This window comes from Coregonus lavaretus (genome assembly GCF_964263955.1).
Source record: "Coregonus lavaretus genome assembly, chromosome: 3".
In the NCBI taxonomy this organism is placed as follows: domain Eukaryota; kingdom Metazoa; phylum Chordata; class Actinopteri; order Salmoniformes; family Salmonidae; genus Coregonus; species Coregonus lavaretus.
Window position 1 is genome coordinate 52694386 of NC_139990.1, and position 27482 is coordinate 52721867.

General features: G+C 43.9%; 1 protein-coding gene across 1 annotated transcript in view; it reads left to right on the forward strand.

The window, feature by feature from the left end:
- Nucleotides 1-27482, forward strand: part of LOC311121647 (protein capicua homolog) — a gene marked incomplete at its 5' end in the record, with an annotated part of 46483 nt that overhangs the window by 14170 nt on the left and 4831 nt on the right. Inside the window, 15 exons of the mRNA XM_084157984.1 lie at nucleotides 7278-7427; nucleotides 7562-7733; nucleotides 15358-15469; nucleotides 15644-15826; nucleotides 15964-16102; nucleotides 16301-16479; nucleotides 16645-16783; nucleotides 22140-22237; nucleotides 22406-23369; nucleotides 23493-23632; nucleotides 23859-24019; nucleotides 24557-24747; nucleotides 25753-26292; nucleotides 26379-26716; nucleotides 26910-27067. Of these exons, the coding sequence (XP_084014110.1) occupies nucleotides 7278-7427; nucleotides 7562-7733; nucleotides 15358-15469; nucleotides 15644-15826; nucleotides 15964-16102; nucleotides 16301-16479; nucleotides 16645-16783; nucleotides 22140-22237; nucleotides 22406-23369; nucleotides 23493-23632; nucleotides 23859-24019; nucleotides 24557-24747; nucleotides 25753-26292; nucleotides 26379-26716; nucleotides 26910-27067 (3664 nt within the window). The remainder of the gene's footprint in view (nucleotides 1-7277; nucleotides 7428-7561; nucleotides 7734-15357; nucleotides 15470-15643; nucleotides 15827-15963; nucleotides 16103-16300; nucleotides 16480-16644; nucleotides 16784-22139; nucleotides 22238-22405; nucleotides 23370-23492; nucleotides 23633-23858; nucleotides 24020-24556; nucleotides 24748-25752; nucleotides 26293-26378; nucleotides 26717-26909; nucleotides 27068-27482) is intronic.

The following is a 27482-nucleotide window of genomic DNA, read 5'->3' on the forward strand; positions in this document are numbered from 1 at the left end:
GTGTGCCAACCATGCATGCGTGTTAGTAGTGTGTGTATGTGTAGTCAGCGCGTACATATGTGGTTCAATAACATGTTGTAATAGAGGGAATAACAGTCCAACTATCTGCTTTTGTGGTGGTGAAACTGTATTTCATCATTCCACAACCATTAGGCTACTTCTACTACTTATAATGTTCATGACCACCATTATGTAGAACTGCTGCTGCTGCCTGTACTGCCACTATTTAAAACACAATGGTAGTGGCGCAATTAGTTGAAGAAGTAGTAGAATAGTAATCTAGTTGGAAAAGAGACACTAGCGTTGGATCCTCTAAGCTTCTCTAATGATGCTAATTACTCATCACAAATACTCAGTCTCTTTTTAGCATTCCTGTAATTCAGTCACATGGTGTGTGTGTGTATGCACTGCTGAGTCATAAAACACATGGCTGAGCACTGAGCAGCAGTTATTCCATCACAGAGTAGGCTACATTAGATGATGCTAGATGACTGATTGATGTTATTACACTGTAATAACCCTACGGCCTCAGAGGATAAATTACATGATTCCTAGAATGTGGAAGGGCATTGTCTGGAAATATTCATGCATTTAATAACAAAAACCCCAAAGATACAGGTAGTGTGGTCTCACAGGCTTCACTGGGGCATCACTACTTACCACAGCCACAAAGTCTATTTACATTTTTTTCTTAATAACATTAAATAAATACAAATGTTTTACATTTTAGTCATTTAGCAGACGCTCTTATCCAGAGCGACTTACAGTTAGTGAGTGCATACATTATTTTATTTATTTTTTCATACTAGCCCCCTGTGGGAATCGAACCCACAACCCTGGCGTTGCAAACGCCATACTCTACCAACTGAGCTACATCCCTGCCGGCCATTCCCTCCCCTACCTGGATGACGCTGGGACAAATGTGCGCTGCCCCATGGGTCTCCCGGTCGCGGCCGGCTACGACAGAGCCTGGATTTGAACCAGGATCTCTAGTGGCACAGCTAGCACTGCGATGCAGTGCCTTAGACCACTGCGCCACTCGGGAGAGTTTCTACCATTTATCTTCTTAAAAATTTGATTTTAAACCTAACCTTAACCTTAAAGTGGAACTGACAGTATTTTAGCAACATGAAAGCATATACAAAAATTATGTTCATATACACCCCCAGGAAGAATATTACACTTTTTAAACACAACTATACGTTGTTCCCAAAAAAATTCTAAGCGAGCACATAGATATGGTCCTTTTCACGTTTTCATAAATTAATACAATGTTTGGGAACAACGTATAGTAAGACAGTTGTGAAAATTCTATAGCAATATAGAGTGGGAAAGCGGCCGTGCGTTTGGACAATTAATAGACACTGCAGTAAAATAAAACCTAATAAAAACATACAGTACCAGTCAAAAGTTTGGACACACCTACTCATTCAAGGGTTTTTCTTTATTTTTACTATTTTATACATGGTAGACCAATAGTGAAGACATCAAAACTATGAAATAACACATATGGAATCATGTAGTAACCAAAAAAGTGTTAAACAAATCAAAATATATTTTATATTTGAGATTCTTCAAAGTAGCCACCCTTTGCCTTGATGACAGCTTTGCACACTCTTGGCATTCTCTCAACCAGCTTCATGAGGTAGTCACCTGGAATGCATTTCAATTAACAGGTGTGCCTTGTTAAGTTAATTTGTGGAATTTCTTTCCTTCTTAATGCGTTTGAACCAATCAGTTGTGTTGTGACAAGGTAGGGGTGGTATACAGAATATAGCCCTATTTGGTAAAATACCAAGTCCATATTATGGCAAGAACAGCTAAAATAAGCAAAGAAAAACGACAGTCCATCATTACTTTAAGACATGAAGGTCAGTCAATCCGGACCGGAGTCTACGCAGACCGGTGCGCCATAGCCAATCAGAGCTACAGTAGGCCTTTATGCAAACAAGCCATTTGCCACACAGACCTGCCATCATTCACTTTGAACTGGACTGTGTGTTTACAGGCAGTTGCAACAGTGCGACTTTAAAGCATTAGAACGCATTCGCCAAAAGCCACAATATACACCTGAATGGATTTCTGGAAATACCACAGGAGTCCTCTTACATTTGGGAACTTTACAGTCCTATTTATCAAACAACCATGAAATGTATGCTCTCTCTCCCTCAGTTATGCACATCAACAACAAGATCATCAACTAATGCTAGCCAGAGCAAGATGTGCTAAAATCTAATATTAGATAAACACTCTCAAACTTTTTCAGCTAGTTGACCCTCAAAATTGCACTGATAAACGATGGGGAATTGTAGCCTACTCGTCCTTCTGCAGCTTGCCTGCCAATGCATGCTTGTCCCAACCAAGAACCCAAGCTAACTGGCTAAAGTTGGCTAGCTTACTAGCTAGCTACTTCCAGACACAAATGAGAGAACACCTCAACATTTTACTCGCCATAGCAGAGCTCATTAGGCTGTTTACATGTTATCTAGTGTGTTTGTGACTAACTATAACTTTTTTTGCCTATGTTTACTGACACCGGTCATATTCAGCGTGTGTTGTGCGTTCGTAAATTCATCAGTTATTCTGCACTCTGGCACACTCAGACAAGAGTGCTCTGAAATCAGAGTAGCTAGATAGCCAGAGTGAATTTGCGAACGCAAGAGATACGCTAGCTAACTGGATGACAGTCGTTAAAGTTCTTGCTAGCTAACCAAATGACACCTGCATCTCTAGCTGTGTATAGCCACCGAAAAACAATATGAGGGGAAAAAGTCAGTCACTCCAATGACATGACATCCTCCTAGCATCTAGCTAGCTAGCTAATGTTAGGCTCTGTGTTTTTAGCTTGCTACATAGATACGCTAGCCTATTAGCCATGTTATGGCTGACTTGTGATCATTGCCCTTGCTAGTCTGATTGTATTGACATTCCCAGCCTGAGTTACATTCGTCCGTTTTTGTCCAAAATATTGAGTCATTGAAACTAAAACAGTGCTTCCCGAATGGACGCAGCAAACAATGTAGCAGGTCAGTTGTGATTTACAACCTGATAGCAATATTTTATGGACTACGAAGAAGTGTATTAGTGAATTATATGAATCATGCATTGAACTGCATCCATCTATTCTGCCAACAATGCCTTAGTGTACGTCATGGAATGTTGAGTCAAATAGAAGCAATTTTTAAAACCCTTTATAAACGTTGGTTTTGTAGCATAAACTGGGAATTTGATATTTTTAGCTGATATGATTGTCTGTTTGTTTCATATCTGCAAAGTAGTTAAAACACTGTCATTTCCACTTTAACCTCTCTGCTAACCTTGCCTAACCTTAACCTTAAATTAAGACCAAAAAGCAAATGTTTGTTTTCATGAATTTTTACCATATAGCCAATTTTGACTTTGTGGCTGTGCTATCTAGTGGAAACAGCTTTACAGCTACAATTCAAAGAGTTTGATTTCTAGAGCGCCCCCTATGCAGATGGACGTAGTCGGTACTGCATGTCGTTTTTTTTTACTATTTTTGGTGAGAGGGACCTTATCTAAACTTGTGTCAAGCGATTTGTAGTCCTCCATCCGAGTGTCTCTGTTCGATTTGCTGGCTCTGCAATCAATCTACCATACTACCTAAAATAGACCAATGGGGATGGGACATGGGCGGGATTATGTAAAGTAATTATTGCGGTATGAGTCAGGTTCGGCAACTTGTAGCCAATAAATGAATTCCAGATACGTCACGGTGGGATTGAATAACATAACAGCCAATACGAAGTCATGTCCCAATTTTATATTTAGGAGCTCCATTTCATTGCAGCGACCAGTGACTGACCGAGTTTGATTTACATATGACTGACATTCCAGTGCATATTTGAACCAATCAGCGGTCACGGTGGCGGGATGACAGGTGGCTGCCTTGACCAATGTCGGAGCGTAGATGTAGAGAAAGGGGCGGGGCACGGTTGGGCGAGGTTGACACACTGAAAGAGCGAGAGGGGCAGCCTAGTTTACAACAAGAGGAAGAGGGGAGGGAAAAAGAAAGAAAGGGCCAGACGAAGCCAGAGGAGAAATCGTGGGGATGAGAGTTGAGCTAAAGTGAGGAGATGTTATGATACGAGGACTTTCCTACTACAAATACCTGCGGAGCTGACGGACAGGAGTGGACGCGCGCGAAGTGACCTGCTGCAGGCGGGGATCGCACTGGACCTCGAGCTGCTATTTCTATACAAAGCCCCCGATTCCACGGATCTGTGTCAGAGCATCTCCGGCTGGCTCCTCGCTTCAGTTTCCTGCCTTTGAGCTCAATCCGGTCTTTGGTCCAAGTGGAACAGTAACCAACACAGAACAGTGCTGTGGTCTCGCCCCACTTTCTGTCATTGGGGCCCGAGTTATCAACATCGCCGCTGCTCATGACAGCGTTGGAGTGAAATACTTCTGGCAACTATATTTTCAGTCGATTACCTTTTTGAGAGGTTGATAGATACCAAGGTGGTGTTTAAAAAAATATTAGTGGGGATAGCGCATTGGTGGCTAGCTTGCAAAAATCACCCAAAATGGGTCTTTGGATTTAACCAGCAACTGGAGAGCCAGTGGGATATGGGAGATAGATGAATGCACCAGTTTTACGCACACAAGCATATGATTCGCCTTGTTAATTGATGGTGAATACGATTTCACGTTGCTTTACATTTCAATATGAGTTGGTGCCAAAGCAATAGAATATCAATTTTGGATGCTGACAGTATTCGGTTACCATACGGTTAAACAGGCAGGTGGCTAACGGTTTTGGGAGTAAAAAATGCAGGTGTATTCAGACATGTTTTAGCCAATTTAGCTACCATATTATAGATCTAGCACGCAGGAGTCCTTGTTCCTCAAATAATTTAAGTGGTTTCATGGTGTGAAGAAAAACAATAGTAACAGACCTTTGTTATTGTGTAAAGGAAGGGTAGTGACATGAGGACAACAATTGCGTTTCTTTGACTGCTTTCTGTGCTGCGGGTGCAGGGCCAGGGGCGTTCCCGAGTGTACGGCGGTATTTGGACCGGTGCACTCGAGGCTCGGGTTGCCGTCTGGAGCTGTACCTGTCGGCTGTATTTTGAAGTAGCACAATGTTATTTTGACTGACAATTGCAGTGCTGCTTGCGTCAATGTAGAGTATTTGCACTAGACTGCAATAAACCCGTCTGTAGTGGCCAGCTAACGTTAGATAAACAATTAATTGGGGTCCTCCAAACTCCAGCAAGAACATCCAAAGTAAACGCATGATGTTGCTGAGCATAGCCTGCACTGGAGTTTATGGATGGCAAATAGCTGCTGCTAGCCTGTGTTAATTAGCCAGCTAACTAGTAGTGTGTAACGTTACACACTGTCCGATGCATACGCATTTGATTAATAGATTCAGACAGATACAAATTCCTTCAATAAACATATCTAGCAGGATGATGAATTTGATAGCTTTATCATTTTGAGCATTTGCCTAACAACTAGCTAGCCAGATAGCTAAAGCAGGTAGTTAGCTAGCTAGCTTTCCACTGCTAGCAATTCATGTTAGCTAGCCAGAACGACACTGTCAGACATCTTGGTCGACTACATGCAATAAATCGAATACTCCGGAGTTCGTTTCTGCCCTAAACAATGTACTAGCCATTCGTACCTTTTGTACACTGATAGACTGAAGCGAGTACGTGTAGAGACGAGTTGAACATGGCCGCGAGGATAGCGTATGTCTCGGACTGATGTGCCAATTTACTCCGTGGATGAGGGCGAGGCCTAGTTAACCTATTCATGACCGCAGAACTCCAGTAATGTAAACAAACAGACGAGGGGGCATCAGGGGTTATTAGACCAAGAGGAACACAGACTTCTCCGATGATATTTAACATTGTCGTATCTTCTGTATCCTGTTGCAACTTGTGACTACTGGCTAGTTGGCAATCCATTTACCTATTTCATTTTCTGCACTGGGGAAATGTAATTGTTATCGTCAATGCGCGTGAACAAGTATGCTGCTCGCAGAGAGTGCGGCTTTCTGAAAAGATGAGAGCGTGAGCTGCTCTCATGTTGTTGACCGATGCGCCTGGGACTGTATTTTAATCAGAAATCAACATATACATCTGTACGCCACCGGATAAATCAAAATAGCAGTGCGTCTGTTGCAGTGAAAGTTGTGCTTGATGACCGCAATCTGAAGAGAAGCGTCAGATGCAGGCACCATCGAGCACTGTTGCGTTCTTGTTTCATCGATGGAATTGCCATCCACTATACGATCTTGGATCACTGATGGATGTTTGAACACATGGATTAAATTACATTGTAAAGCTAGGTCTTCAAGGACCCTTTTTAATTAACTCATCGTTTTTGGAAAAACACTATAAAGAACCCTTTTCAAACCATGTATTCATCAGAGAGCCCTCAGTACCTCCGTCAAGGACTGAGCATGTTTGGTCAGTCATGGTCATTTACTACCTTTGTGTTTTTCATATTTGTCTTCAGCACCATTTTTTATGTTGTAGCAGTATGAATTTACAGTGAGATATAAATGCTATATACAGGTATTTTTCATGGCCGATTGATACTCACATGGATCAGCTACCTGCTGGTGAGTTTCCAGAGGTGCCCCATATGGGGAGCAGCAACAGCCTTGAGTGTATATACCTGAGGCTAATTGCTTAGTAAGATAATTGGTTAAGCCAGTGAGCCACTGGTTCTGGGAAGATGTGCCTTTGATAGTCACTTCTTGGCCATACTAGAAAAGTATTCATATTGTAATGAATAAACTATTAGCAGGTGTACAGGCTAACAAAACAATATGTTCCCCAAATCTGGAAATAGAATCTTGTTTATATGAAAGTTATGAGATTGTTTATCGGAAGTTGAGATTTAGAAAAATATATTTCAGCTAGCTTACTATGGGGAGTGCATTGTCTGGACATATTGTGAGTCCATAAACTGTTGCTCAAAAATAATTTTCACTGACTGGATTATATTTACATTAAAAAAAAACATTTTAGTCATTTTTAGCAGACACTCTAATCCATAGCAATTTACAGTTAGTGAGTGCATACATTATTTTATTTTTCATACGCAGGGCCAATTATGCGCCGCCCCATGGGTCTCCCGGTCACGGCCTGCTACGACAGAGCCTGGATTCGAACCAGGATCTCTAGTGGCACAGCTAGCACTGCGATGCAGTGCCTTAGACCACTGCGCCACTCGGGAGGCCTCTGAATGAAAGGAGTAGGCCTAACCATTTCTTTGTATTTCTTTGTATTTTTTTGCAGTCTGGACCAACGTGGAACCCCGGTCAGTTCCTGTGTTTCCCTGGCATTCATTGGTCCCTTTCCTGGCACCAACCCAATCAGATGCCTCTACTCAGTCTGGTGAGGGCCAACAACCAATCAATCACCCCCAAGCTGCCAGTCTGAAGACAGGTAGGTTTTTGGTGAAATTCTACCCCAAATCCCAGCGCGATTACCATTTCTACCATGATTTCAAACATTGGTATATCAGAGATTTGAACTATTAGAATCATTGCGAAAATGCCCCCTTTTCCTGTCTTTCTCAGAGTCTCAGGGGGGTGCAGTGCTGCTACAGGAGGCCAACGAGGGCCCCCCCACCCTGGAGAGAGGACCCACAGCACGGCCCACTCCCTCCACGGACGACCTGGCCCCAGAGAGGGAGAGAGAGACCGAAAGAGAGAGGCCAGACAGTGAGACTGAGAGTGACGTGGATGACCCGTAAGTGTTTGTGTGCGTGCGTGACTGCATGCATAATTGCATGCATGTGTGTGTGGACACTAAGGCTGACCCCAGTTAGTCGACTGGTCGATTGTTTGGTCGTTAGGCTGTTGGTCGACCAATAATTTTTTTTGTCGAGCAGTAGCAAAAAAAACATGAGACATCTCAGACACCTGTCTGATTCGCGCCCATCTCAGTGAACTAATCCATTGCGGAGGCCGAGACTAATCCATTGCGGAGGATGGCACCGTCCAAGAAGAAGGGGAGTGTGGCTAAGATGCATAATGCAGGTCTCTTTCCAGAATGCGCGCTCTTCCGCCAATTTGTGCACCTTCATTGTTTCATAACTACATTGTGAGAATTGTTTGCGTTTGATTGTTAGTGTCTATCAATTCCCCATTACATATATCACCAGTAGCACATTTACCATTAATTCCAATAATTTCTAATCCATAATGTTTGTTTGGTTACGGTAATTTCTGTTATTGCATTCAATATATTATTATTCCAGTCTTTTACCGTTCTCATTGTTAGAGTGGACACGTTGTTTACCTATACTACACTTGTGCGAAACAAGTTTTGGTTTATTTCATTCCATTTACGTGTTTTGTCAATTTAGTCATTGACTTTTGTTTGGAGCGCTACTGTCAATGTTGAGTAAGGACGTGCACCTGATTACGCATAGAAATAGGCCTATAGGCTACCTTGCCTGTGTGCAAATGTAGGCATAAATGTGCCCATTTGGGGATCTGATAGTATTTCTGATTGGCTTACCTGATGATTACCTCTGATTGGCTTACCTACAGCTTTGTCTGACCCGAGCTCACTGGAGCGAAACTCTGAGGGCCCAGAATATTTTATACAATGTTGCAAGTTTGTTAGCATGAGCTTCGGGCTGACCCAAGTTGATAGTTGATACAATGTTTAAAGTTCGTTGCAGACAGGCCATGCATAGCCAATGGGATTTATAGGATATTTATTTTTATCAGGATATTTTCTACCTGCAGGTTGCATTGTTTTTATTTTTTGGCTTTATGTAGGCTATTTTTACATAGTTGTAGTACTCTAGACCGGTCTCGAGTCTTGTTTCGAGACCACATATTGAGTGTTTCGGTCTTGTCTAGGTGTAGGATACATTTGTACTCAGTCTTGACTCTGTCTTGGACAGTGAGGACTCATAATTTCTTCCCAAAGTAAAAAACTCATAATTGTCAGCTTCCATTCAGTCAGCGCATAAAATCGTTTCGCCAGGCCAAATATTCTCCTTTCTTGAAACATTAGCTTTATATCTATTATAGACATGTTTGCGCAGTGGCGAACCTATAGGCCTTCAGTGTGTGACAGGTTTGTGATTCTGAAAGGACAGCAACCGTAATACCAGTGCACTCGTGTAGGAGTGCACTTTTTGTAAAACACAAAGCGCCAGTGGCGTAGTGGAGGGTATACGCAGGTATAAGCCGTATACCCACTTTTTTTTTCAGTTGGCTTTGCTTATACTCACTTCTTAAACCCTACTGATGCGAATCAAAGTAGTGTAGTGGAGGTATGCGATTTATCAAATATGTAGCACAAAGTAGCCTACACAATCACAAAGCACGTGAAATATATTCACATGCGCGCAGCGCACATAGCCAAGTTTCAACGGAATATCATCTGCAGGCAGCAAGAGTGTGCAGCTCTCAAATGCTTTTGGCATGGAGCAGCTCAGAGAATAATTACATCGGTAGCTGGTAGGGTAGGAAAGACGTTTCAACGTATGATATCTACAAGTAAATGCTAACTAAGGCAACAATGGATATGCAAACCCGGTATTGAAAAAGTTTAGTCCGAAGTGTTGGTTAGTAGGCTATTTGTGATGCGCAAATGTCATCATGCACTGTTTGCATCAGGGGTGTAGACATGGATGGACCTGGGTGGACAGAGACCCACCCACTGGGGAGCCAGGCCCTGACAGGCCCACCCAATCAGATTGATGTGGTTTAAGCATTGTTGTGGACTTAGACCATCATTCTTTAGTCCTTTTTCTATAAGTGTGATTTTTTTTAGAGTAAAAATCTATAGGAAAACGCATAAAGAAACCATAGGAAAACATATATGATTTTTCACTCAGGGTGCCTTTCCTTCTCTGGGCAGGCTGTTTGGGAACTTTCTGGCAAAATTAGAGTATACCCACTTCTCCAAGCACCGATAGGGCCGATGGAAAGACAGCAGTCACACACAGCATGATGTTAAAGGATAAGCAGTCCATAAACAAGGACATAATAAGCCAGTAGGTCCCAATCATAGAATACAAAAACACAACCATTAAGCATTTTCCAATCGAAATGTACAACTATTACTTCCATTGCAAAAAGCATTTCACTTTTAGCACACAACGTTACTGGTGACCTAAAGTTTAAAGTGGAACTGACAACATTTTAACTACTTTGCAGATATGCAACAAACAGACAATCATAATATCACTAAAAAATATCAAATTCCCAGTTTATGCTACAAAACCAACTTTAGAAGAGGTTTTAAAAATAGGTTCTATTTGACTCAACATTCCATGACATACACTAAGGCATTGTTGGCAGAATAGATGGATGCAGTTCAATGCATGATTAATATAATTCAGCAATACAATGGTACATTGTTTGCTGCCTCCATTCGGGATGCACTGTTTCAGTTTCAATGACTTAATATTCTGGACAAAAACTGACTAATGTAACTAATGCTGGGAATGTCAATACAATCAAACTAGCAAGGGCAATGATCACAAGTCAGTCATAACGTGGCTTATAGGCTAGTGTATCTATTTATGTAGCAAGCTAAAAACACAGAACCTAACATTAGCTAGCTAGCTAGCTAGCTGCTAGGAGGATGTCATGCCATTGGAGGAGTGGGTGAGTGACTGACTTTTTCCCCTCATATTGTTTTTCGGTGGCTATACACAGCTAGAGATGCAGGTGTCATTTGGTTAGCTAGCAAGAACTTTAACGACTGTCATCCAGTTAGCTAGCATATCTCTTGCGTTCGCAAATTCACTCTGGCTATCTAGCTACTCTGATTTCAGAGCACTCTTGTCTGAGTGTGCCAGAGTGCAGAATAACTGATGAATTTACGAATGCGCAAAACCCACTGAATATGATGGGTGTCAGTAAACAAAGGCAAAAAAAATTAACAGTTAGTCAAGAATGCTCTATGAAACATGTAAACAGCCTAATCAGCTCTGCTACGGCGAGTAAAATGGTCAGAGTGAGGTGTTCTCTCATTTGTGTCTGGAAGTAGCAAGCTAGCCAACTTTAGTTGCACTGCCTGTAAACACGCAGTAAGTGAATGATGGCAGGCCTGTGAATGATGACAGGCCCGTGTGGCAAATGGCTTGTTTGGCAGGAGTGGCAGGAGGATGGTAAAGTTTTTTGTCTTCTGGTTATCTTGATCTCTGGCTCCCTCAAGTCATTTGTGTCATATTTAATCAAACAGTGCGCTTAAAGGGAAAGGGGGATACCTAGTCAGTTGTACAACTGAATGCATTCAACCGAAATGTGTCTTCCGGATTTAACCCAACCCCTCTGAACTGACATCCACATCAAGCATCAGACAAGCTCAATTACGGAAGTATTCACCCCCGTTGGCATTTTTACTATTTTGTTGCCTTACAACCTGGAATTAAAATGGATTTTTTGGGGGTTAGTATCATTTGATTTACACAACATGCCTACCACTTTGAAGATGCAAAATATTTTTTATTGTGAAACAAAGACGAAATAAGACAAAAAAACAGAACTTGAGCGTGCATAACTATTCACCCCCCCCCCCCAAAGTCAATACTTTGTAGAGCCACCTTTTGCAGCAATTACAGCTGCAAGTCTCTTGGGGTATGTCTCTATAAGCTTGGCACATCTAGCCACTGGGATTTTTGCCCATTCTTCAAGGCAAAACTGCTCCAGCTCCTTCAACTTGGATGGGTTCCGCTGGTGTACAGCAATCTTTAAGTCATACCACAGATTCTCAATTGGATTGAGGTCTGGGCTTTGACTAGGCCATTCCAATACCTTTAAATATTTTCCCTTAAACCACTCGAGTGTTGCTTTAGCAGTATGCTTAGGGTCATTGTCCTGCTGGAAGGTGAACCTCCGTCCCAGTCTCAAATCTCTGGAAGACTGAAACAGGTTTCCCTCAAGAATTTCCCTGTATTTAGCGGCATCCATCATACCTTCAATTCTGACCAGTTTCCCAGTCCCTGCTGATGAAAAACATCCCACAGCATGATGCTGCCACCACCATGCTTCACTGTGGGGATGGTGTTCTCGGGGTGATGAGAGGTGTTGGGTTTGCGGCAGACATAGCGTTTTCCTTGATTGCAAAAATCTCAATTTTAGTCTCATCTGACCAGAGTACCTTCTTCCATATGTTTGGGGAGTCTCCCACATGCCTTTTGGCGAACACCACACGTGTTTGCTTATTTTTTTCTTTAAGCAATGGCTTTTTTCTGGCCACTCTTCCGTAAAGCCCAGCTCTGTGGAGTGTATGTCTTAAAGTGGTCCTATGGACAGATACTCCAATCTCCGCTGTGGAGCTTTGCAGCTCCTTCAGGGTTATCTTTGGTCTCTTTGTTGCCTCTCTGATTAATGCCCTCCTTGCCTGGTCTGTGAGTTTTGGTGGGCGGCCCTCTCTTGGCTGGTTTGTTGTGGTGCCATATTCTTTCCATTTTTTAATAATGGATTTAATGGTGCTCTGTGGGATGTTCAAAGTTTCAGATTTTTTTTTATAACCCAACCCTGATCTGTACTTCTCCACAACTTTGTCCCTGACCTGGTTGGAAAGCTCCTTGGTGTTCATGGTGCCGCTTGCTTGGTGGTGTTGCAGACTCTGGGGCCTTTCAGAACAGGTGTATATTTACTGAGATCATGTGACACTTAGATTGCACACAGGTGGACTTTATTTAACTAATTATGTGACTTCTGAAAGTAATTGGTTGCACCAGATCTTATTTAGGGGCTTCATAGCAAATGTTAATACATACAGTGAGGGAAAAAAGTATTTGATCCCCTGCTGATTTTGTAAGTTTGCCCACTGACAAAGACATTATCAGTCTATAATGTTAATGGTAGGTTTATTTGAACGCATGTCAAAAATGTTATAAATTGATTTGCATTTTAATGAGGGAAATAAGTATTTGACCCCCTCTCAATCAGAAAGATGTCTGGCTCCCAGGTGTCTTTTATACAGGTAACGAGCTGAGATTAGGAGCACACTCTTAAAGGGAGTGCTCCTAATCTAAGCTTGTTACCTGTATAATAGACACCTGTCCACAGAAGCAATCAATCAGATTCCAAACTCTCCACCATGGCCAAGACCAAAGAGCTCTCCAAGGATGTCAGGGACAAGATTGTAGACCTACACAAGGCTGGAATGGGCTACAAGACCATCGGCAAGCAGCTTGGTGAGAAGGTGACAACAGTTGGTGCAATTATTCGCAAATGGAAGAAACACAAAATAACTGTCAATCTCCCTCGGCCTGGGGCTCCATGCAAGATCTCACCTCGTGGAGTTGCAATGATCATGAGAACGGTGAGGAATCAGCCCAGAACTACACGGGAGGATCTTGTCAATGATCTCAAGGCAGCTGGGACCATAGTCACCAAGAAAGCAATTGGTAACACACTACGCCGTGAAGGACTGAAATCCTGCAGCGCCCGCAAGGTCCCCCTGCTCAAGAAAGCACACATACATGCCCGTCTGAAGTTTGCCAATGAACATCTGAATGATTCAGAGGAGAACTGGGTGAAAGTCTTGTGGTCAGATGAGACCAAAATGGAGCTCTTTGGCATCAACTCAACTCGCTGTGTTTGGAGGAGGAGGAATGCTGCCTATGACCCTAAGAACACCATCCCCACCGTCAAACATGGAGGTGGAAACATTATGCTTTGGGGGTGTTTTTCTGCTAAGGGGACAGGACAACTTCACCGCATCAAAGGGACGATGGACGGGGCCATGTACCGTCAAATCTTGGGTGAGAACCTCCTTCCCTCAGCCAGGGCATTGAAAATGGGTCGTGGATGGGTATTCCAGCATGACAATGACCCAAAACACATGGCCAAGGCAACAAAGGAGTGGCTCAAGAAGAAGCACATTAAGGTCCTGGAGTGGCCTAGCCAGTCTCCAAACATTAATCCCATAGAAAATCTGTGGAGGGAGCCGAAGGTTCGAGTTGCCAAACGTCAACTACAAGAAACGTCTGACCTCTGTGATTGCCAACAAGGGTTTTGCCACCAAGTACTAAGTCATGTTTTGCAGAGGGGTCAAATACTTATTTCCCTCATTAAAATGCAAATCAATTTATAAAATTTTTGACATGCGTTCTTCTGGATTTTTTAGTTGTTATTCTGTCTCTCACTGTTCAATTTTTTTTACATTTACATTTTTTGTCATTTAGCAGACGCTCTTATCCAGAGCGACTTACAGTTAGTGAGTGCATACATCTTATTTTTTTCATACTGGCCCCCCGTGGGAATCGAACCCACAACCCTGGCGTTGCAAACGCCATGCTCTACCAACTGAGCTACATCCCTGCTGGCTATTCCCTCCACTACCCTGGGATCAAATACTTTTTTCCCTCACTGTATGCACGCACCACTTTTTCCGTTATTAATTTTTTCAGAATTTTTTTAAACAAGTAATTTTTTTAATTTCACTTCACCAATTTGGACTATTTTGTGTATGTCCATTACATGAAATCCAAATACAAATCAATTCAGGAAAAACGCCAAGGGGGATGAATACTTTTGCAAGGTACTGTAGTTGATTTTATATAAAAACGTTTTAAAATTTCGACCAGTTGATTGGTCGAAAGAACAGACTTTCGGTCTGCCAATATGTTTTTGTCGTCAGGGACAGCCGTAGTAGACACATAAAATCAACCTGTGTGTTGAGTGGCTCCACACGTCCACTGTGATGTTTTAGTATACTCCTAGTCGTACATGTAGAGCAGCATGTTATTTGAACAAAGAGGTGAGGAACAAGCATTCCGTCTCTGTGCTTTCTTACTAGCTATATGAATGGCAATATGAATATAAGCTATATGAATATACAGGTAGCCTAGCGGTTAGAGTGTTGGGCCAGTAACCGAAAGGTTGCTAGTTTGAATACCTGAGCCGACAAGGTGAAAGATCTTTCGATGTGCCGTTGAGCAAGGCACTTATTAACCCTTATTCGCTCCAGGGGTGCCGTACTACTATGGCTGACCCTGTAAAAAAACACATTTCACTGCACCTATCCGGTGTGTTTAACAATAAAACATCAAAAATAAATAAAAATAATGGCTGTGGCCAGGCTGCTGCTGTCCATTTTCCGGTATGAGCTGTCTGCTGAATCCACTGAACTGTCTCTGGGGAGATGAGCCACCTTCCCTGCCCTTTGTGTGTGAAAGAGAATGACAGTTTTTATGTAAATCTCTCTCCTAAAACCTATACTGCCTAGAGAGTTGTTTTTGTCTGTTTTTCAATTTTCTCCCATGTTTGCTACAGAGGTATGATGGTGAGTGAGATATATATATATATATATATATATATATATATATGGTTTAGGTCAGAGATATCTGATGTTGTCATGGTTCTGTCTCCTCCTGTCTCTCTCTCAGATTCTTCCCCAGTGTTCTTCCTGAGCCGCCCCTGTCTGTAACTCCTGTGAAGAGACGCACTCAGTCCCTCAGCGCCCTGCCCAAAGATGGGGACAAGATCAGCCCTGGCAAGGTAACCTCAACCTCTCACCTGCCTCTCGCTCACTCATTTTCTCAATTCATCTCTTACCTTGTCATGCATTCCATTCCCTCATTTAATCACATTGCTAAAAGACAAGAGCAGCCCTGGCAAGGAACTCTCTCTTTCTCTCACCCTCTCATCTAATCATTCTTTCCTCCCGCTCAGAGGGAGAAGGACCACATCAGGCGGCCGATGAACGCGTTCATGATCTTCAGTAAGCGTCACCGAGCGCTGGTGCACCAGAGGCACCCCAACCAGGACAACCGCACGGTTAGCAAGATCCTGGGCGAGTGGTGGTATGCCCTGGGGCCCAAAGAGAAGCAGAAGTACCATGACCTCGCCTTCCAAGTATACGCAAACACACACACACCAGTTTAGTACAATGGTTTAGTCTGATCTGAGCATTGAAGACTAAGCAGCCAAAAAATTAAGAAATGTATTTTGTTGGCTTATCTTCTCTATCTCTCTCTTTCCCTCTTTCTCAGGTGAAGGAGGCCCACTTTAAGGCCCACCCAGACTGGAAGTGGTGCAACAAAGACAGGAAGAAGTCTAGTTCTGATGGCCGAGGGCTCCCGGGGCCGGGTGGCAAAGACATTAGAGAGAGGAGCATGTCTGAGACCACTGGTGAGTCACACACTGCTGCTCAATACACCCAAATAAGAGAGAACCAGATAACGGAAAGGAAGATAAATGTTCATTGATTGCCAAGGTTTCCTCTGAGCTCTGTCATCACTGCAACATTATGATTTCATCTCTCTCTTCCTCTCGCTATGCACCACTGTCTCAGTCTCACCACTCTCCCCCTTACTTTCTCTCTCTCAGAGCCCCATGGTGTGGAGCTGAAAGGGGTGGGGCCTGGCCTGGTGGGTGTGTCTGAGCGGAACCCAGGGGAGGGGCATGTAGGTCAGCTATCCCGTCCCCGAGCCTTCTCCCAGAGTGCCATGCACAGCCTGGAGAGGAGTGAGAGGGGCAACACACAGGCCCTGGCCGAACTGGCACAGGTAAGGCACTGCTATATAATGTTGTTTTCACCACAGCCGCTTTACTCCAATGATTTCTTAGTTTGGTATGTCAGTTCTGACTCGTCCCTCTTATCCATCACTTTCTTGTCTTTATATCTGTCTCCCTGTCCTCCACCTCTCTTCTTCCCACCTCTCCTGTGTCAGATGTGTGGGGATGGTGGTGGCCAGTTTTCCGGGAGTGCCCAGACCCTGTCCCGGTCTCAGAGGGGGGTCAGTGAGGACATGACCAGTGATGAGGAACGCATGGTCATCTGTGAGGAGGAGGGAGATGACGACGTCATTGGTGAGAAACTAAACTGCTGTGACATAATTTCAGCAACGCAACAGTTATACGCTTATTTTGGAGTAACCCCCTGTAAAGGTCCAAAACATTACACTGCTGGGAAACACAATACTACTGGTAGCTCATTTCCCATAATGACATCATCTTAATTGGACAGTTTGAGCAATAACTCAGAAATTCAATAGATCTTTATTGTCCTCGAAGGGCAATCTGGTCGCCAGAAATTATACACAAACGATTCCCAGACATACATATTACGTGTACAATATACTGTCAGAATAAGTTTTTATTTTTATTTTTGGGGGGATGGATCAGCTTAATATTGCAGATTTACATTTTAGTCATTTAGCAGACGCTCTTATCCAGAGCCACTTACAGTTAGTGAATACATTATTTTTTTTTATATATACTGGCCCCCCGTGGGAATCGAACCCACAACCCTGGCGTTGCAAACGCCATGCTCTATCAACTGAGCTACATCCCTGCCGGCCATTCCCTCCCCTACCCTGGACGACGCTGGGCCAATTGTGCGCCGCCCATGAGTCTCCCGGTCGCGGCCGGCTGCGACAGAGCCTGGATTCGAACCAGGATCTCTAGTGGCACAGTTAGCACTACGATGCAGTGCCTTAGACCACTGAGCCACTCAGGAGTACATTGATTGTAACTTCTATCAATGTAATTGTCTGCATCACTTCCAATCCCCCATGTTTTTTATATATATACTCCCCTTTATTACTTTTCAACCCCGCCATCCTTTCCCTACTTGGAGTAAATTAGTGAACAACAATGCCCAGGCCTCTACTTCCGGTCTATACTTACTATCTACACCTTATGGACAGAGTTATTTTTACAATAATTCTATTATATATATATATATACACATACATATTTTTGCTCCTGAACTTCTTCTACTCTCTACCTCTCCGATCATTTTCATGATGTCCATCCGGTTTGCTTCTATATGCCATATCTTTCTAACTGTGCTCTTTCCCAAAAGCTCCCAACATTCAACCTATATACTTATTATGGACACAGTATGCTTACATTATTAGCTATCTTTGTTATTATTTGTTATTAGTCCCATCCTTCAACTCTATTCAATACCTCCCATCTATCTCTTAACACCATCCATATAGGATTTCTATTTGCCATATATATTTCAACCGTACTGTGATGTTTTACAAAAGTTCTGAACCTTTCTATTCTCATTGCTTCTACAGATTGTGAATTAAAAATAAACATTTTTGCTAAAAGTATTATTATATTATTGATTGATTGACTATGACTTTTCAGATCACCCAGTAATGCTATCTGCAAGGTTAGCTCCAGGTAAATATTGCAATCCTTTAACCATTCCTGGACCTGTGTCCAAAAACAAGCTACAAATGGACAGAACCAAAACAAATGATCTAATGATTCTGTCTCTTCACAGCAAAATCTGCAGAGCTGGGAAGATTGTATCCCCCATATAAATAACATTCTATTGGTAGCAAGAATTTTATATAATAATTTAAATTGAAAGATTCTAATTTTTGAATCCGGTGTCGTTTTGCGTGTCAGTTCATAAACACTATGCCATGGGATCGGTACGTCAAAGATCTCTTCCCAACTATTTTGCAATCTATATGGGACGGCTGTCAATCCTTTGGTCCTTAAGTGAAACTGATATACTTTTTTATTTATCACAGTTTTCCTTAACCAATTATGTTCTTTAATGCAAGGCCGACAGACAAGTTCCTTACTTTCTCCCCCTTCCACTTTCCTCTTCCACTTTTGCGGTAAGGCTGCAATTATCTGGTTGTAATTTTGGGTAGAGCAGACATTTCCATATGTTTTTGTTAGCTGCATGTGTGACATAACTTCACCAGTCCTACCGATGATATCATTTACGAAGATTATACCTTTTTTAAACATTCTGTCAAAAAATAAAGGTTTTTTGTCAATTAGTATATTTGAATTTAACCACAATATTTGTTGCATTATTTGCTCCATCGTTTCTGGAGGATTAAATTGAAATTGCAACCAACTTTCAATGGCTTGTTTTAGAAATAGTGATAATTGGGAGATGATTTCCTTTTCAAATAACTGCAAATGAGTTGTTGTAATCTGAATAAAGGGAAAAAGGCCTTTCTTGAACATTGGGTGAGACAATCTTACTAATTTGCTTGAGAACCAGTTCGGATTTAAGTATAACTTTTGTATGACTGAAGCCTTTAGTGATAGGTCTAATGCTTTAATATTTAATAATTTCTGTCCTCCGAATTCATATTCATTATATAAATATGCCCTTTTAATTTTGTCTGGCTTGCCGTTCCAAATAAAATTGAATATTTTTTTCTCATATAATTTAAAAAACTGTTCGCTAGGCGTAGGCAAGACCATAAGCAAATAGGTAAACTGGGATAATACTAAAGAGTTAATCAGGGTGATTTTTCCACAAATTGACAGGTATTTTCCTTTCCATGGTAGTAAGATCTTATCTATTTTTGCTAACATTCTATTAAAATTTATTGAAGTGAGATCATTTATTTCCTTTGGGATATGTATTCTGAGTATATCCACATCACCATCATACCATTTTATTGGTAAACTACATGGTAATGTAAAAATTGTATTTTTTAGTGATCCAATACGTAATATAGTACATTTGTCATAATTTGGTTGTAATCCAGAGAGGTTAGAAAATGTATCTAGATCCTCTATGAGGCTGTGGAGGGATTCTAGTTGTGGATTTAAAAGAAAACATGAATCATCAGCGTACAATGACACCTTTGTTTTTAAGCCCTGTATTTCTAATCCTCTGATATTATTATTGGATCTGATTTTAATAGCTAACATCTCGATGGCCACAATAAATAGATATGCCGATAGTGGACAACCTTGTTTCACTCCTCTTGACAGTTTAAAACTTTCTGAGAAATAGCCATTATTTACTATTTTACACCTAGGGTTACTATACATGATTTTGACCCATTTTATAAGAGATTCTCCAAAATTGAAATGTTCCAGGCATTTATATATAAACCCCAGTCGAACTTTATCAAATGCCTTTTCGAAGTCTGCTATGAATAGCAGGCCTGGTTTCCCATATTTTCATTTTACATTTTACATTTTAGTCATTTAGCAGACGCTCTTATCCAGAGCGACTTACAGGAGCAATTAGGGTTAAGTGCCTTGCTCAAGGGCACATTTACGTCATTTAGCAGACGCTCTTATCCAGAGCGACTTACAAATTGGTGCATTCACCCTATAGCCAGTGGGATAACCACTTTACACTTTTTTTTTTTGGGGGGGGGGGGGGTGGAAGGATTACTTTATCCTATCCCAGGTATTCTTTAAAGAGGTGGGGTTTCAAATGTCTCCGGAAGGTGGTGAGTGACTCCGCTGTCCTGGCGTCGTGAGGGAGCTTGTTCCACCATTGGGGTGCCAGAGCAGCGAACAGTTTTGACAGTTTTTCCTTTCATAACGCAGCAATAATTAAACGTTGGCTAGCTAGCACAAATATATTGTATTTAGCTGCCACAGTACAGCACACAATGGCTACTGTGTTGACTCTGTTCGAAAAACGGCTAGCTAGCTAGCTTCGTGCTACACCCGGCACCGCCGAAAACAATGCTAACCTACAATAACTACCCACAGCAGCCCACGATGCCTAACTATGACACCATAGCTAACTAGCATGCTAGCATCCAATAACACACAGTTTAGCACCAATACTTGGTTACAACAAACTACCAATAGTGTGTTAACACACTAAACAGATAATTCGTGTCCGTGTCTAGTTCCTTTCATAACGCAGCAATAATTAAACGTTGGCTAGCTAGCACAAGTATATTGTATTTAGCTACTACAGTACAGTTAGCTGGTCGTGTTGGCTAGCTAGCAATGGCTACTGTGTTGACTTTGTTTGAAAAACGGCTAGCTAGCTAGCTTCGTGCTGCGGGCCTATCTACAATACCTAACTACAATCTAAATACATAATTAAGCCTTACTCGACAAAGCCCAAGCTATGTATAAAGCCAAACTTACCCGACGCCAGCTAACATTTGTCTTCTGCAATCAGTAGGTGTAATTAAGTACAGTAGCTACTAACTACCTAACGTTGATGGCTCAGATAATGAGGTTAGAAAAACGGCTGAATGGTCGGTAGCTAGCTGGCTTAATTACAGGTACTCTTAAGCGTGAAATAACATTGGAAACAACTCTCCACCGTTGCTAAACGTTACCAGTAGCTACCCGCTAGCTAGCTAGACTCGTGCTTCGCCGGGCTCCGCCGTAAACAATACTTACCTACAATAATTACCTACGGAAACCTACAATAACTACCTAAATAACTACCTAAATAAACTACCTACAATACCTAACTACAACTACCTACCTACGATCTAAATACATGGTTTAAGCTTTACTCAACACCATATAAGAAGCCAAGCTTACCTCCTGCTAGAGAAAACACAACCTCTCCCGACCACAGTTAAGGTCATTATTTTCCATAGTGTTCTATTGTTTCCAATACTTGCCTTATATTATCTCCAATGTATCTTCCATGTAAAAAACCTGTCTGATTAGAATGAATAATATCCGACAATACATTTTTTATTCTATGCGCTATACATTTTGCTAGGATTTTTGCATCACAACACTGAAGTGTAAGGGGCCTCCAATTTTGTAAATGGACTGGATCTTTATATTTTCCACTTGTATCCTGTTTCAGTAATAATGAGATCAGACCTTCTTCTTGAGTGTCAGATAATCTACCATTTACATAGGAGTGGTTAAAACATGCTAATAACGGTCCTCTTAGTATATCAAAAAAGGTTTGGTATACCTCGACTGGTATGCCATCCAACCCTGGAGTTTTCCTAGACTTAAAGTCTTTAATTGCATCCAGAAGTTCCTCCTCTGTAATTTCACCTTTTTTTTTTTTTTTTACTTTTTTTTGTCATTTAGCAGACGCTCTTATCCAGAGCGACTTACAGTTAGTGCATACATTATTTTTTATACCCCCCGTGGGAATCGAACCCACAACCCTGGCGTTGCAAACGCCATGCTCTACCAACTGAGCTACATCCCTGCCGGCCATTCCCTCCCCTACCCTGGACAACGCTGGGCCAATTGCGCTGGGCCAATTGGTCTCCCGGTCGCGGCCGGCTACGACAGAGCCTGGATTCGAACCACCAGATCTCTAGTGACACAGCTAGCACTGCGATGCAGTGCCTTAGACCACTGCGCCACTCGGGAGACCACTGCTCCACTCACCTTCACATGAGTCTTTCTGTGTGGCTGTCAGAAGAAGTTAGATATGGGTGTTTGTGCACATAAACCATGCCAACCCTCACTCTCCTTTCCCCTACAGAGGACCCGTACCCTGCCAACTCCATAGACCTGAAGTGTAAGGAGAGAGTGACAGACAGCGACAGTGACAACGCCTCTGGGAACGAGAGCGATCGCAAGGTAACAGTCTCTTCCTTTATCAAGGGTAGATTGAGTTACAGTTGTCTGACTGATCATGTTGTTGATACAGTACCATTATTTAGAGAAGTGGATCATGTTTTAAAGTCCTTCTGCTTTTAACCCTGCTACAGACATTTAGTTGTTGTTTCTCTTTTTCCGTCTCTGCAGCGTGTCTTTGCTCCAGTGATCTGCTCTTCCTCCTCCCACCCCACCCCCCACGGACGCTCCATCTCTCTCTCCTCCTACCCTTCCAAACGCTACGACGAGGGGAGAGGAGGAGGGGGGCTCTCAGACCGCAGGAGGAAGAGAGGAATAGAGGGAGGAGGAGGTGATGGAGGAGGAGGAGTGGCAGCTCTCTCTCTTTCCCTGTCCTCCTCAAGCCACTCTGTCATCTCCAGCCCCGGAGGCCCAGTTCCTTCTGCCCTTGCCCCCCTTGGCCGGTCTCCTCTCCTGGGCTTGGGGGCTGTCAGAGTGGCCTCTACAGTGGTGACCAACGTGGTTCGTCCGGTCGTGAGCACGCCAGTCCCTATCGCTAGTAAACCCCGAGACGGAGCAGCTTCATCCATTCCTCACCCGCCAGACAGGAGGTCCCTCCCATCGCAGCAGGCGCAGCTTCTGATTGGCTCCGGAGCAGGAAGCGGAGGGGGTGGGTACTACTCCTCATCCTCACATAATCCCATAAGTGCAGGGGTGGGGCCAGGGGGGCTAGTGACCAGCTTGGTGTTCCCGGGGCACAGCCAGCCCACCGTCCAGCTCATCAGTCCATCCCCTCAGCCGTCCTCCCACCACCAGCTGCCCCCCACCGCCCCGGTCTCTGCCCCCACACACAACCACACCAATGGCCCCCTGCCCCTCTCCTTGCTCCAGCCCCAGTTCCTCTCCTCGTCCTCTCTGGCATCCCCCGGGGGCAAAGCCATCACACAGGTCCAATACATCCTGCCCACCCTATCAGCCAGCTCTAACCCCAAGAGCCCCTCCCCTCAGCTGCACAACCTGCCAAACAGTATCTTCAACCTGCCCACAGCTCCGCCCACCCACATGTCCATAGCCAATGGGAAGCAGGCGGGGCCAGGCTCGCTGATGGGATATGCCTCCAGCCCAGCCGTGGGAGTGGTCAGCCCGGGATCCAGAGGTGAGGGGGAAAAGAATGAGAGAGAATCGTACACCAAAACTCTAAGAAATTGATAATAGTGACACTGTTAGCAAAAAAGGCCTAACCTTATCCATCTTATCTTCTCTCTCTTTCTCCCTTCAGTGCAATCCCAGTCCCCAGTCCTACAGGGCAAGATGCTGGTTCCCATGGCAACAGTGAGGACGGCAACTGCCCCCGCCCAGCAGTTCCCCCTTGTGGCTCCACCTCTTCCTGTCCAGAATGGAGCTCAAGCAGGAAGCAAGGTAAGCAGGGTTACCATGGTGATGTCAGCCAGACCAAGACCATTGAGATTTCAGCAGATTTATTCTGTATTCCAGGGTTATCAGAGCTCCAACATTAACATTCTTATTAGTCTTGGTAATTATATAATAATCTAACTAATTACACTTGTAGTTACCCCAGGTGAATGACTAAATACACAGATATCCATCTTCTCACTCTTTCTCCATCTCTCTTTCTCTCTGATAGATCTTCCAGATCGCTCCCATGCCTGTCGTCCAATCCCAGCTCCAGCAAGGTGTGGCAGGGCATCCTGGGAGCCCTTTTCCCATTACCATGGGAATGGCCACAGTGGTGCACCCGGGTTCTGCCCCGTCTCAGACTATGCTGCTGCCGCCCCCACCAACCAGGTAGGAGGACACACACACACCAACTCCATCTAACAGTGCACTGTTAGCGCTGCTGCTTCCCCACCATAATACATAACACAATGGTTTTGGAAGAAATGCAGCTCTTGTGTTGTGTGTTAGTCATGCTGTTCTGCTGCTGGTGGCCCAGGCTGCCTCTGCAATGCCTGCTGCCTGCCGCCCCCTCACTGCCTCTCAGCTACACCACACAGACACACTCATCTACTGTTTCCTCTACTGTTCACAGTCACCCACTGACCCCCACTGCACCATTTCTGTCGCTCTGTTTCTCTTTCTCTCTTCCTCTGTTTCCTCTCGCCTCCTTTCATTCTGGTTCATGTTCTATTTTCCATTTTTTTCTTTCTCTCTCCTTCACTGCCCGTTTCATCTATCATCTTCTTTCTCTCCCACTCATACACACTCTCTCTTTCCCTCTTCACCTTAATTTCCCTCTCCTCCCTCTCTCTCTTTCCTCTCACACTCTCTACCTCCCTCGGTCTCTCTCTCGCGCTCTCTCTCTCTACCTCTCCCCTCTCACAGGATCACCTATGTCCAGTCCACGCCAGGAGTCCCCTCCCCTCTGCCTCTGGTCTCCACGACAACAGGCTCCCCCTCCCCCCAGCAGGCCCAGCCCACCTCTGGATCTGCATATGTTCCGTCGCCCCTAGCAACGCTGGGCTTTACAGCCATAGCCCCCACTGGACAGACCCTAGTCCAACCCATCATCACAGGTCAGTAGAGCCCTGCTACCCGACCCGAGCCCGACGGGCCCCAACATTATACATCAGGTTAGGGCCGGGTAGGGCCTGTTTTTTTCATCAATAACTAGCGTATGGGCAGGGCTCAGGTATCGCTAAATTGATCACTAACATTTTGAAGCTGAACCATTTGCTCGTGCTCTGTTGCGAAGTACAGTCATATCTGACTAAGATCATAACATGGTGTCAGAAATGCTTCAACCTCTTCCAATATAAAACAGGAGGGGATTATTTAACAGAAAATAAGAATGTTCCTTGAGTTTTGTTTTAGTTTAGAGTCTCTCATGTCTCGTCATTGAGCAGAGCAGCCCAAGCAGAGCTGTTGCTATGGATACTCATAGACCCAGAGCCGCCATGAGCAGAGCACATGCAGAGTGAGCAGCACTCACGGAGCGAGTAACCGACAGAGAGGAGTAGCTGATGGATTTACTAACAGAGGAAGTTATTTCGGGTTTCGGGCAGAGCCGGGCTTTACATTTGGCCTGGGTAGGGTAGGGCCTGAACGTCACAGGCATGGGTTTGGCTCAGGGTTCAAATGCATGCCCGTGCAGGGCTCTACATGTCAGTGCATCCACTTGAAGTACATCTAGAATAAGATGGCTCCGTACTGGATAGCTGCTGTTTTGCAAGCTCCGACCCAATTTTGCTTGCTTACTTTATCATGTTCTTCTTATTTTTCTATCTTGTGTGTTTTTGTTCTACCTTGTTATTTTTAGTATTACATTGTTATTGATCACTGCAGTGTTAGACCTTGCAAGTAAGGCATTTCACTGTACTTGTGCATGTGACATTGAAACTTGAAAATATATTGCACTTTTGAAGTTCCCTGTGAACTGCAACAGTAGCAACAAGAAAACTCCTCTCAGTTTTGAGAACAGGAACAAAACCTTTAGCTTAGAGGAAACTGGCCATTGAAGGGTGTTAACTCCTCCTCTGCCGCTTCTCTTTCTCTATCTCTCTCTTTCTCTTTCTCTACAGGTCAGCCTCCCCTTCTGGCCCCAGTCCAGTCCCCTACCTGCCCCTCCCTCCCCTCTGTCCCAGCCCCAGCCTCTGCTTCAGGGGGACAGATAGTCACCGCCATCTACCCCTCTACCAGTGTCACCATGGCAACCGGGGTGGTCTCCATGGCAACCATACCCCCCAGCATGGTGTACACCGTCTCCAGCCCCTCCAGTCTGTCCTCCCACATCCTGTCCAAACACACATTTGCCCCCACCACACACACACACACACACACCCAGCCCCAGTCGGACAGACAAACAGACAGGCACACGGGGGAGAGACCCACGGACAGAACGTCTCACTCTCAGTCAGAGAAAGCAGCAGACAGACAAGCGGAGACGCAGGCTGAGCTACAGGCATACGGACAGACGGACAGGCCAACCCTCACACAGGCGGACAGACAGACGGAGAGGCAAGCCCAGGCCTTCAATAAGAGCAGCAGCTTAGTGGCGCCACCAAGTGGCTATTCATTGTCACTGCGGCCCTGCAGCCCCCCTCTGCCCTCTCGCACTTCCAGTAAGTCTTGTTTCTCGAACAAAGCTCTAATGCTTAACAAATGCAAGTATATGAGGTAACGTTAATGTAATTTTTTCTTCTTTCAGCAGGCAGTGCACCAGGCACCCCCAAACTCCCCCAGCTCCCGGCGAGGACCCCTCAGAAAGTCAAAGCCACAGTGGCCAACATCCCGGTGGGCAGCTACGAGGGAGGAGGCCGAGGAAAGGAGAGGGAGAAGGACCGAGAGAGGGAAAGGGAGAAAGAAAGAGAGAGCTCTGGGGCCAACAGTCGTTTTCCCTTTGAGCTGGAGCGTCCTAGGGAGTCGGGGTCCCCCTCCCAACACACACACCCTGCTGAGGAGTCCCCCTCCTCTGACAGACCCCCTGAGGGACACGGCCCTGTGGACAACACTGAGACACGCAGCAGAGAGGCCAGCAACAAGGAGGTGAGAGAGAGATGGAGAGATTTATCTGATGATGGATTGTTTTTGGTTTTTCTTCTCAATAATCAGAGAAAGCAAATGAGATCACATTCATAGAAAATAACATACATTTCTGACTTTTACACCCTGTCTCCCAAAACTAAACCCTCCCAGCATACTGTGTTATTCAACTTGTTCTCCTCTCTGCTCCATACAGTCAGGGTGGAAGGACTCCGTCCCCTCCTCACCCCTGCCCCCTCCCTTGGGTACAGACCCTGCCCTGCCACCTCCCCAGAGCGACAAAGACGCCCCTCCTCCCAAAAAGGTGAAGGCCCGCCCCCCGCCACTCAAAAGGACCTTTGACTCTGTGGACAAGTGAGTTACCCTGAGTATAGACACGCCATCTATCAATTTATAAAATATGTTTGTTAGTGAGTATCCCAGAGTATAGTCACACCATTTATCCATTTATAAAATATGTTTGTTAGTGAGTATCCCTGAGTATAGTCACACCATTTATCAATTTATAAAATATGTTTGTTAGTGAGTATCCCAGAGTATAGTCACACCATTTATCAATTTATAAAATATGTTTGTTAGTGAGTATCCCAGAGTATAGTCACACCATTTATCAATTTATAAAATATGTTTGTTAGTGAGTATCCCTGAGTATAGTCACACCATTTATCAATTTATAAAATATGTTTGTTAGTGAGTATCCCTGAGTATAGTCACACCATTTATCAATTTATAAAATATGTTTGTTAGTGAGTATCCCTGAGTATAGTCA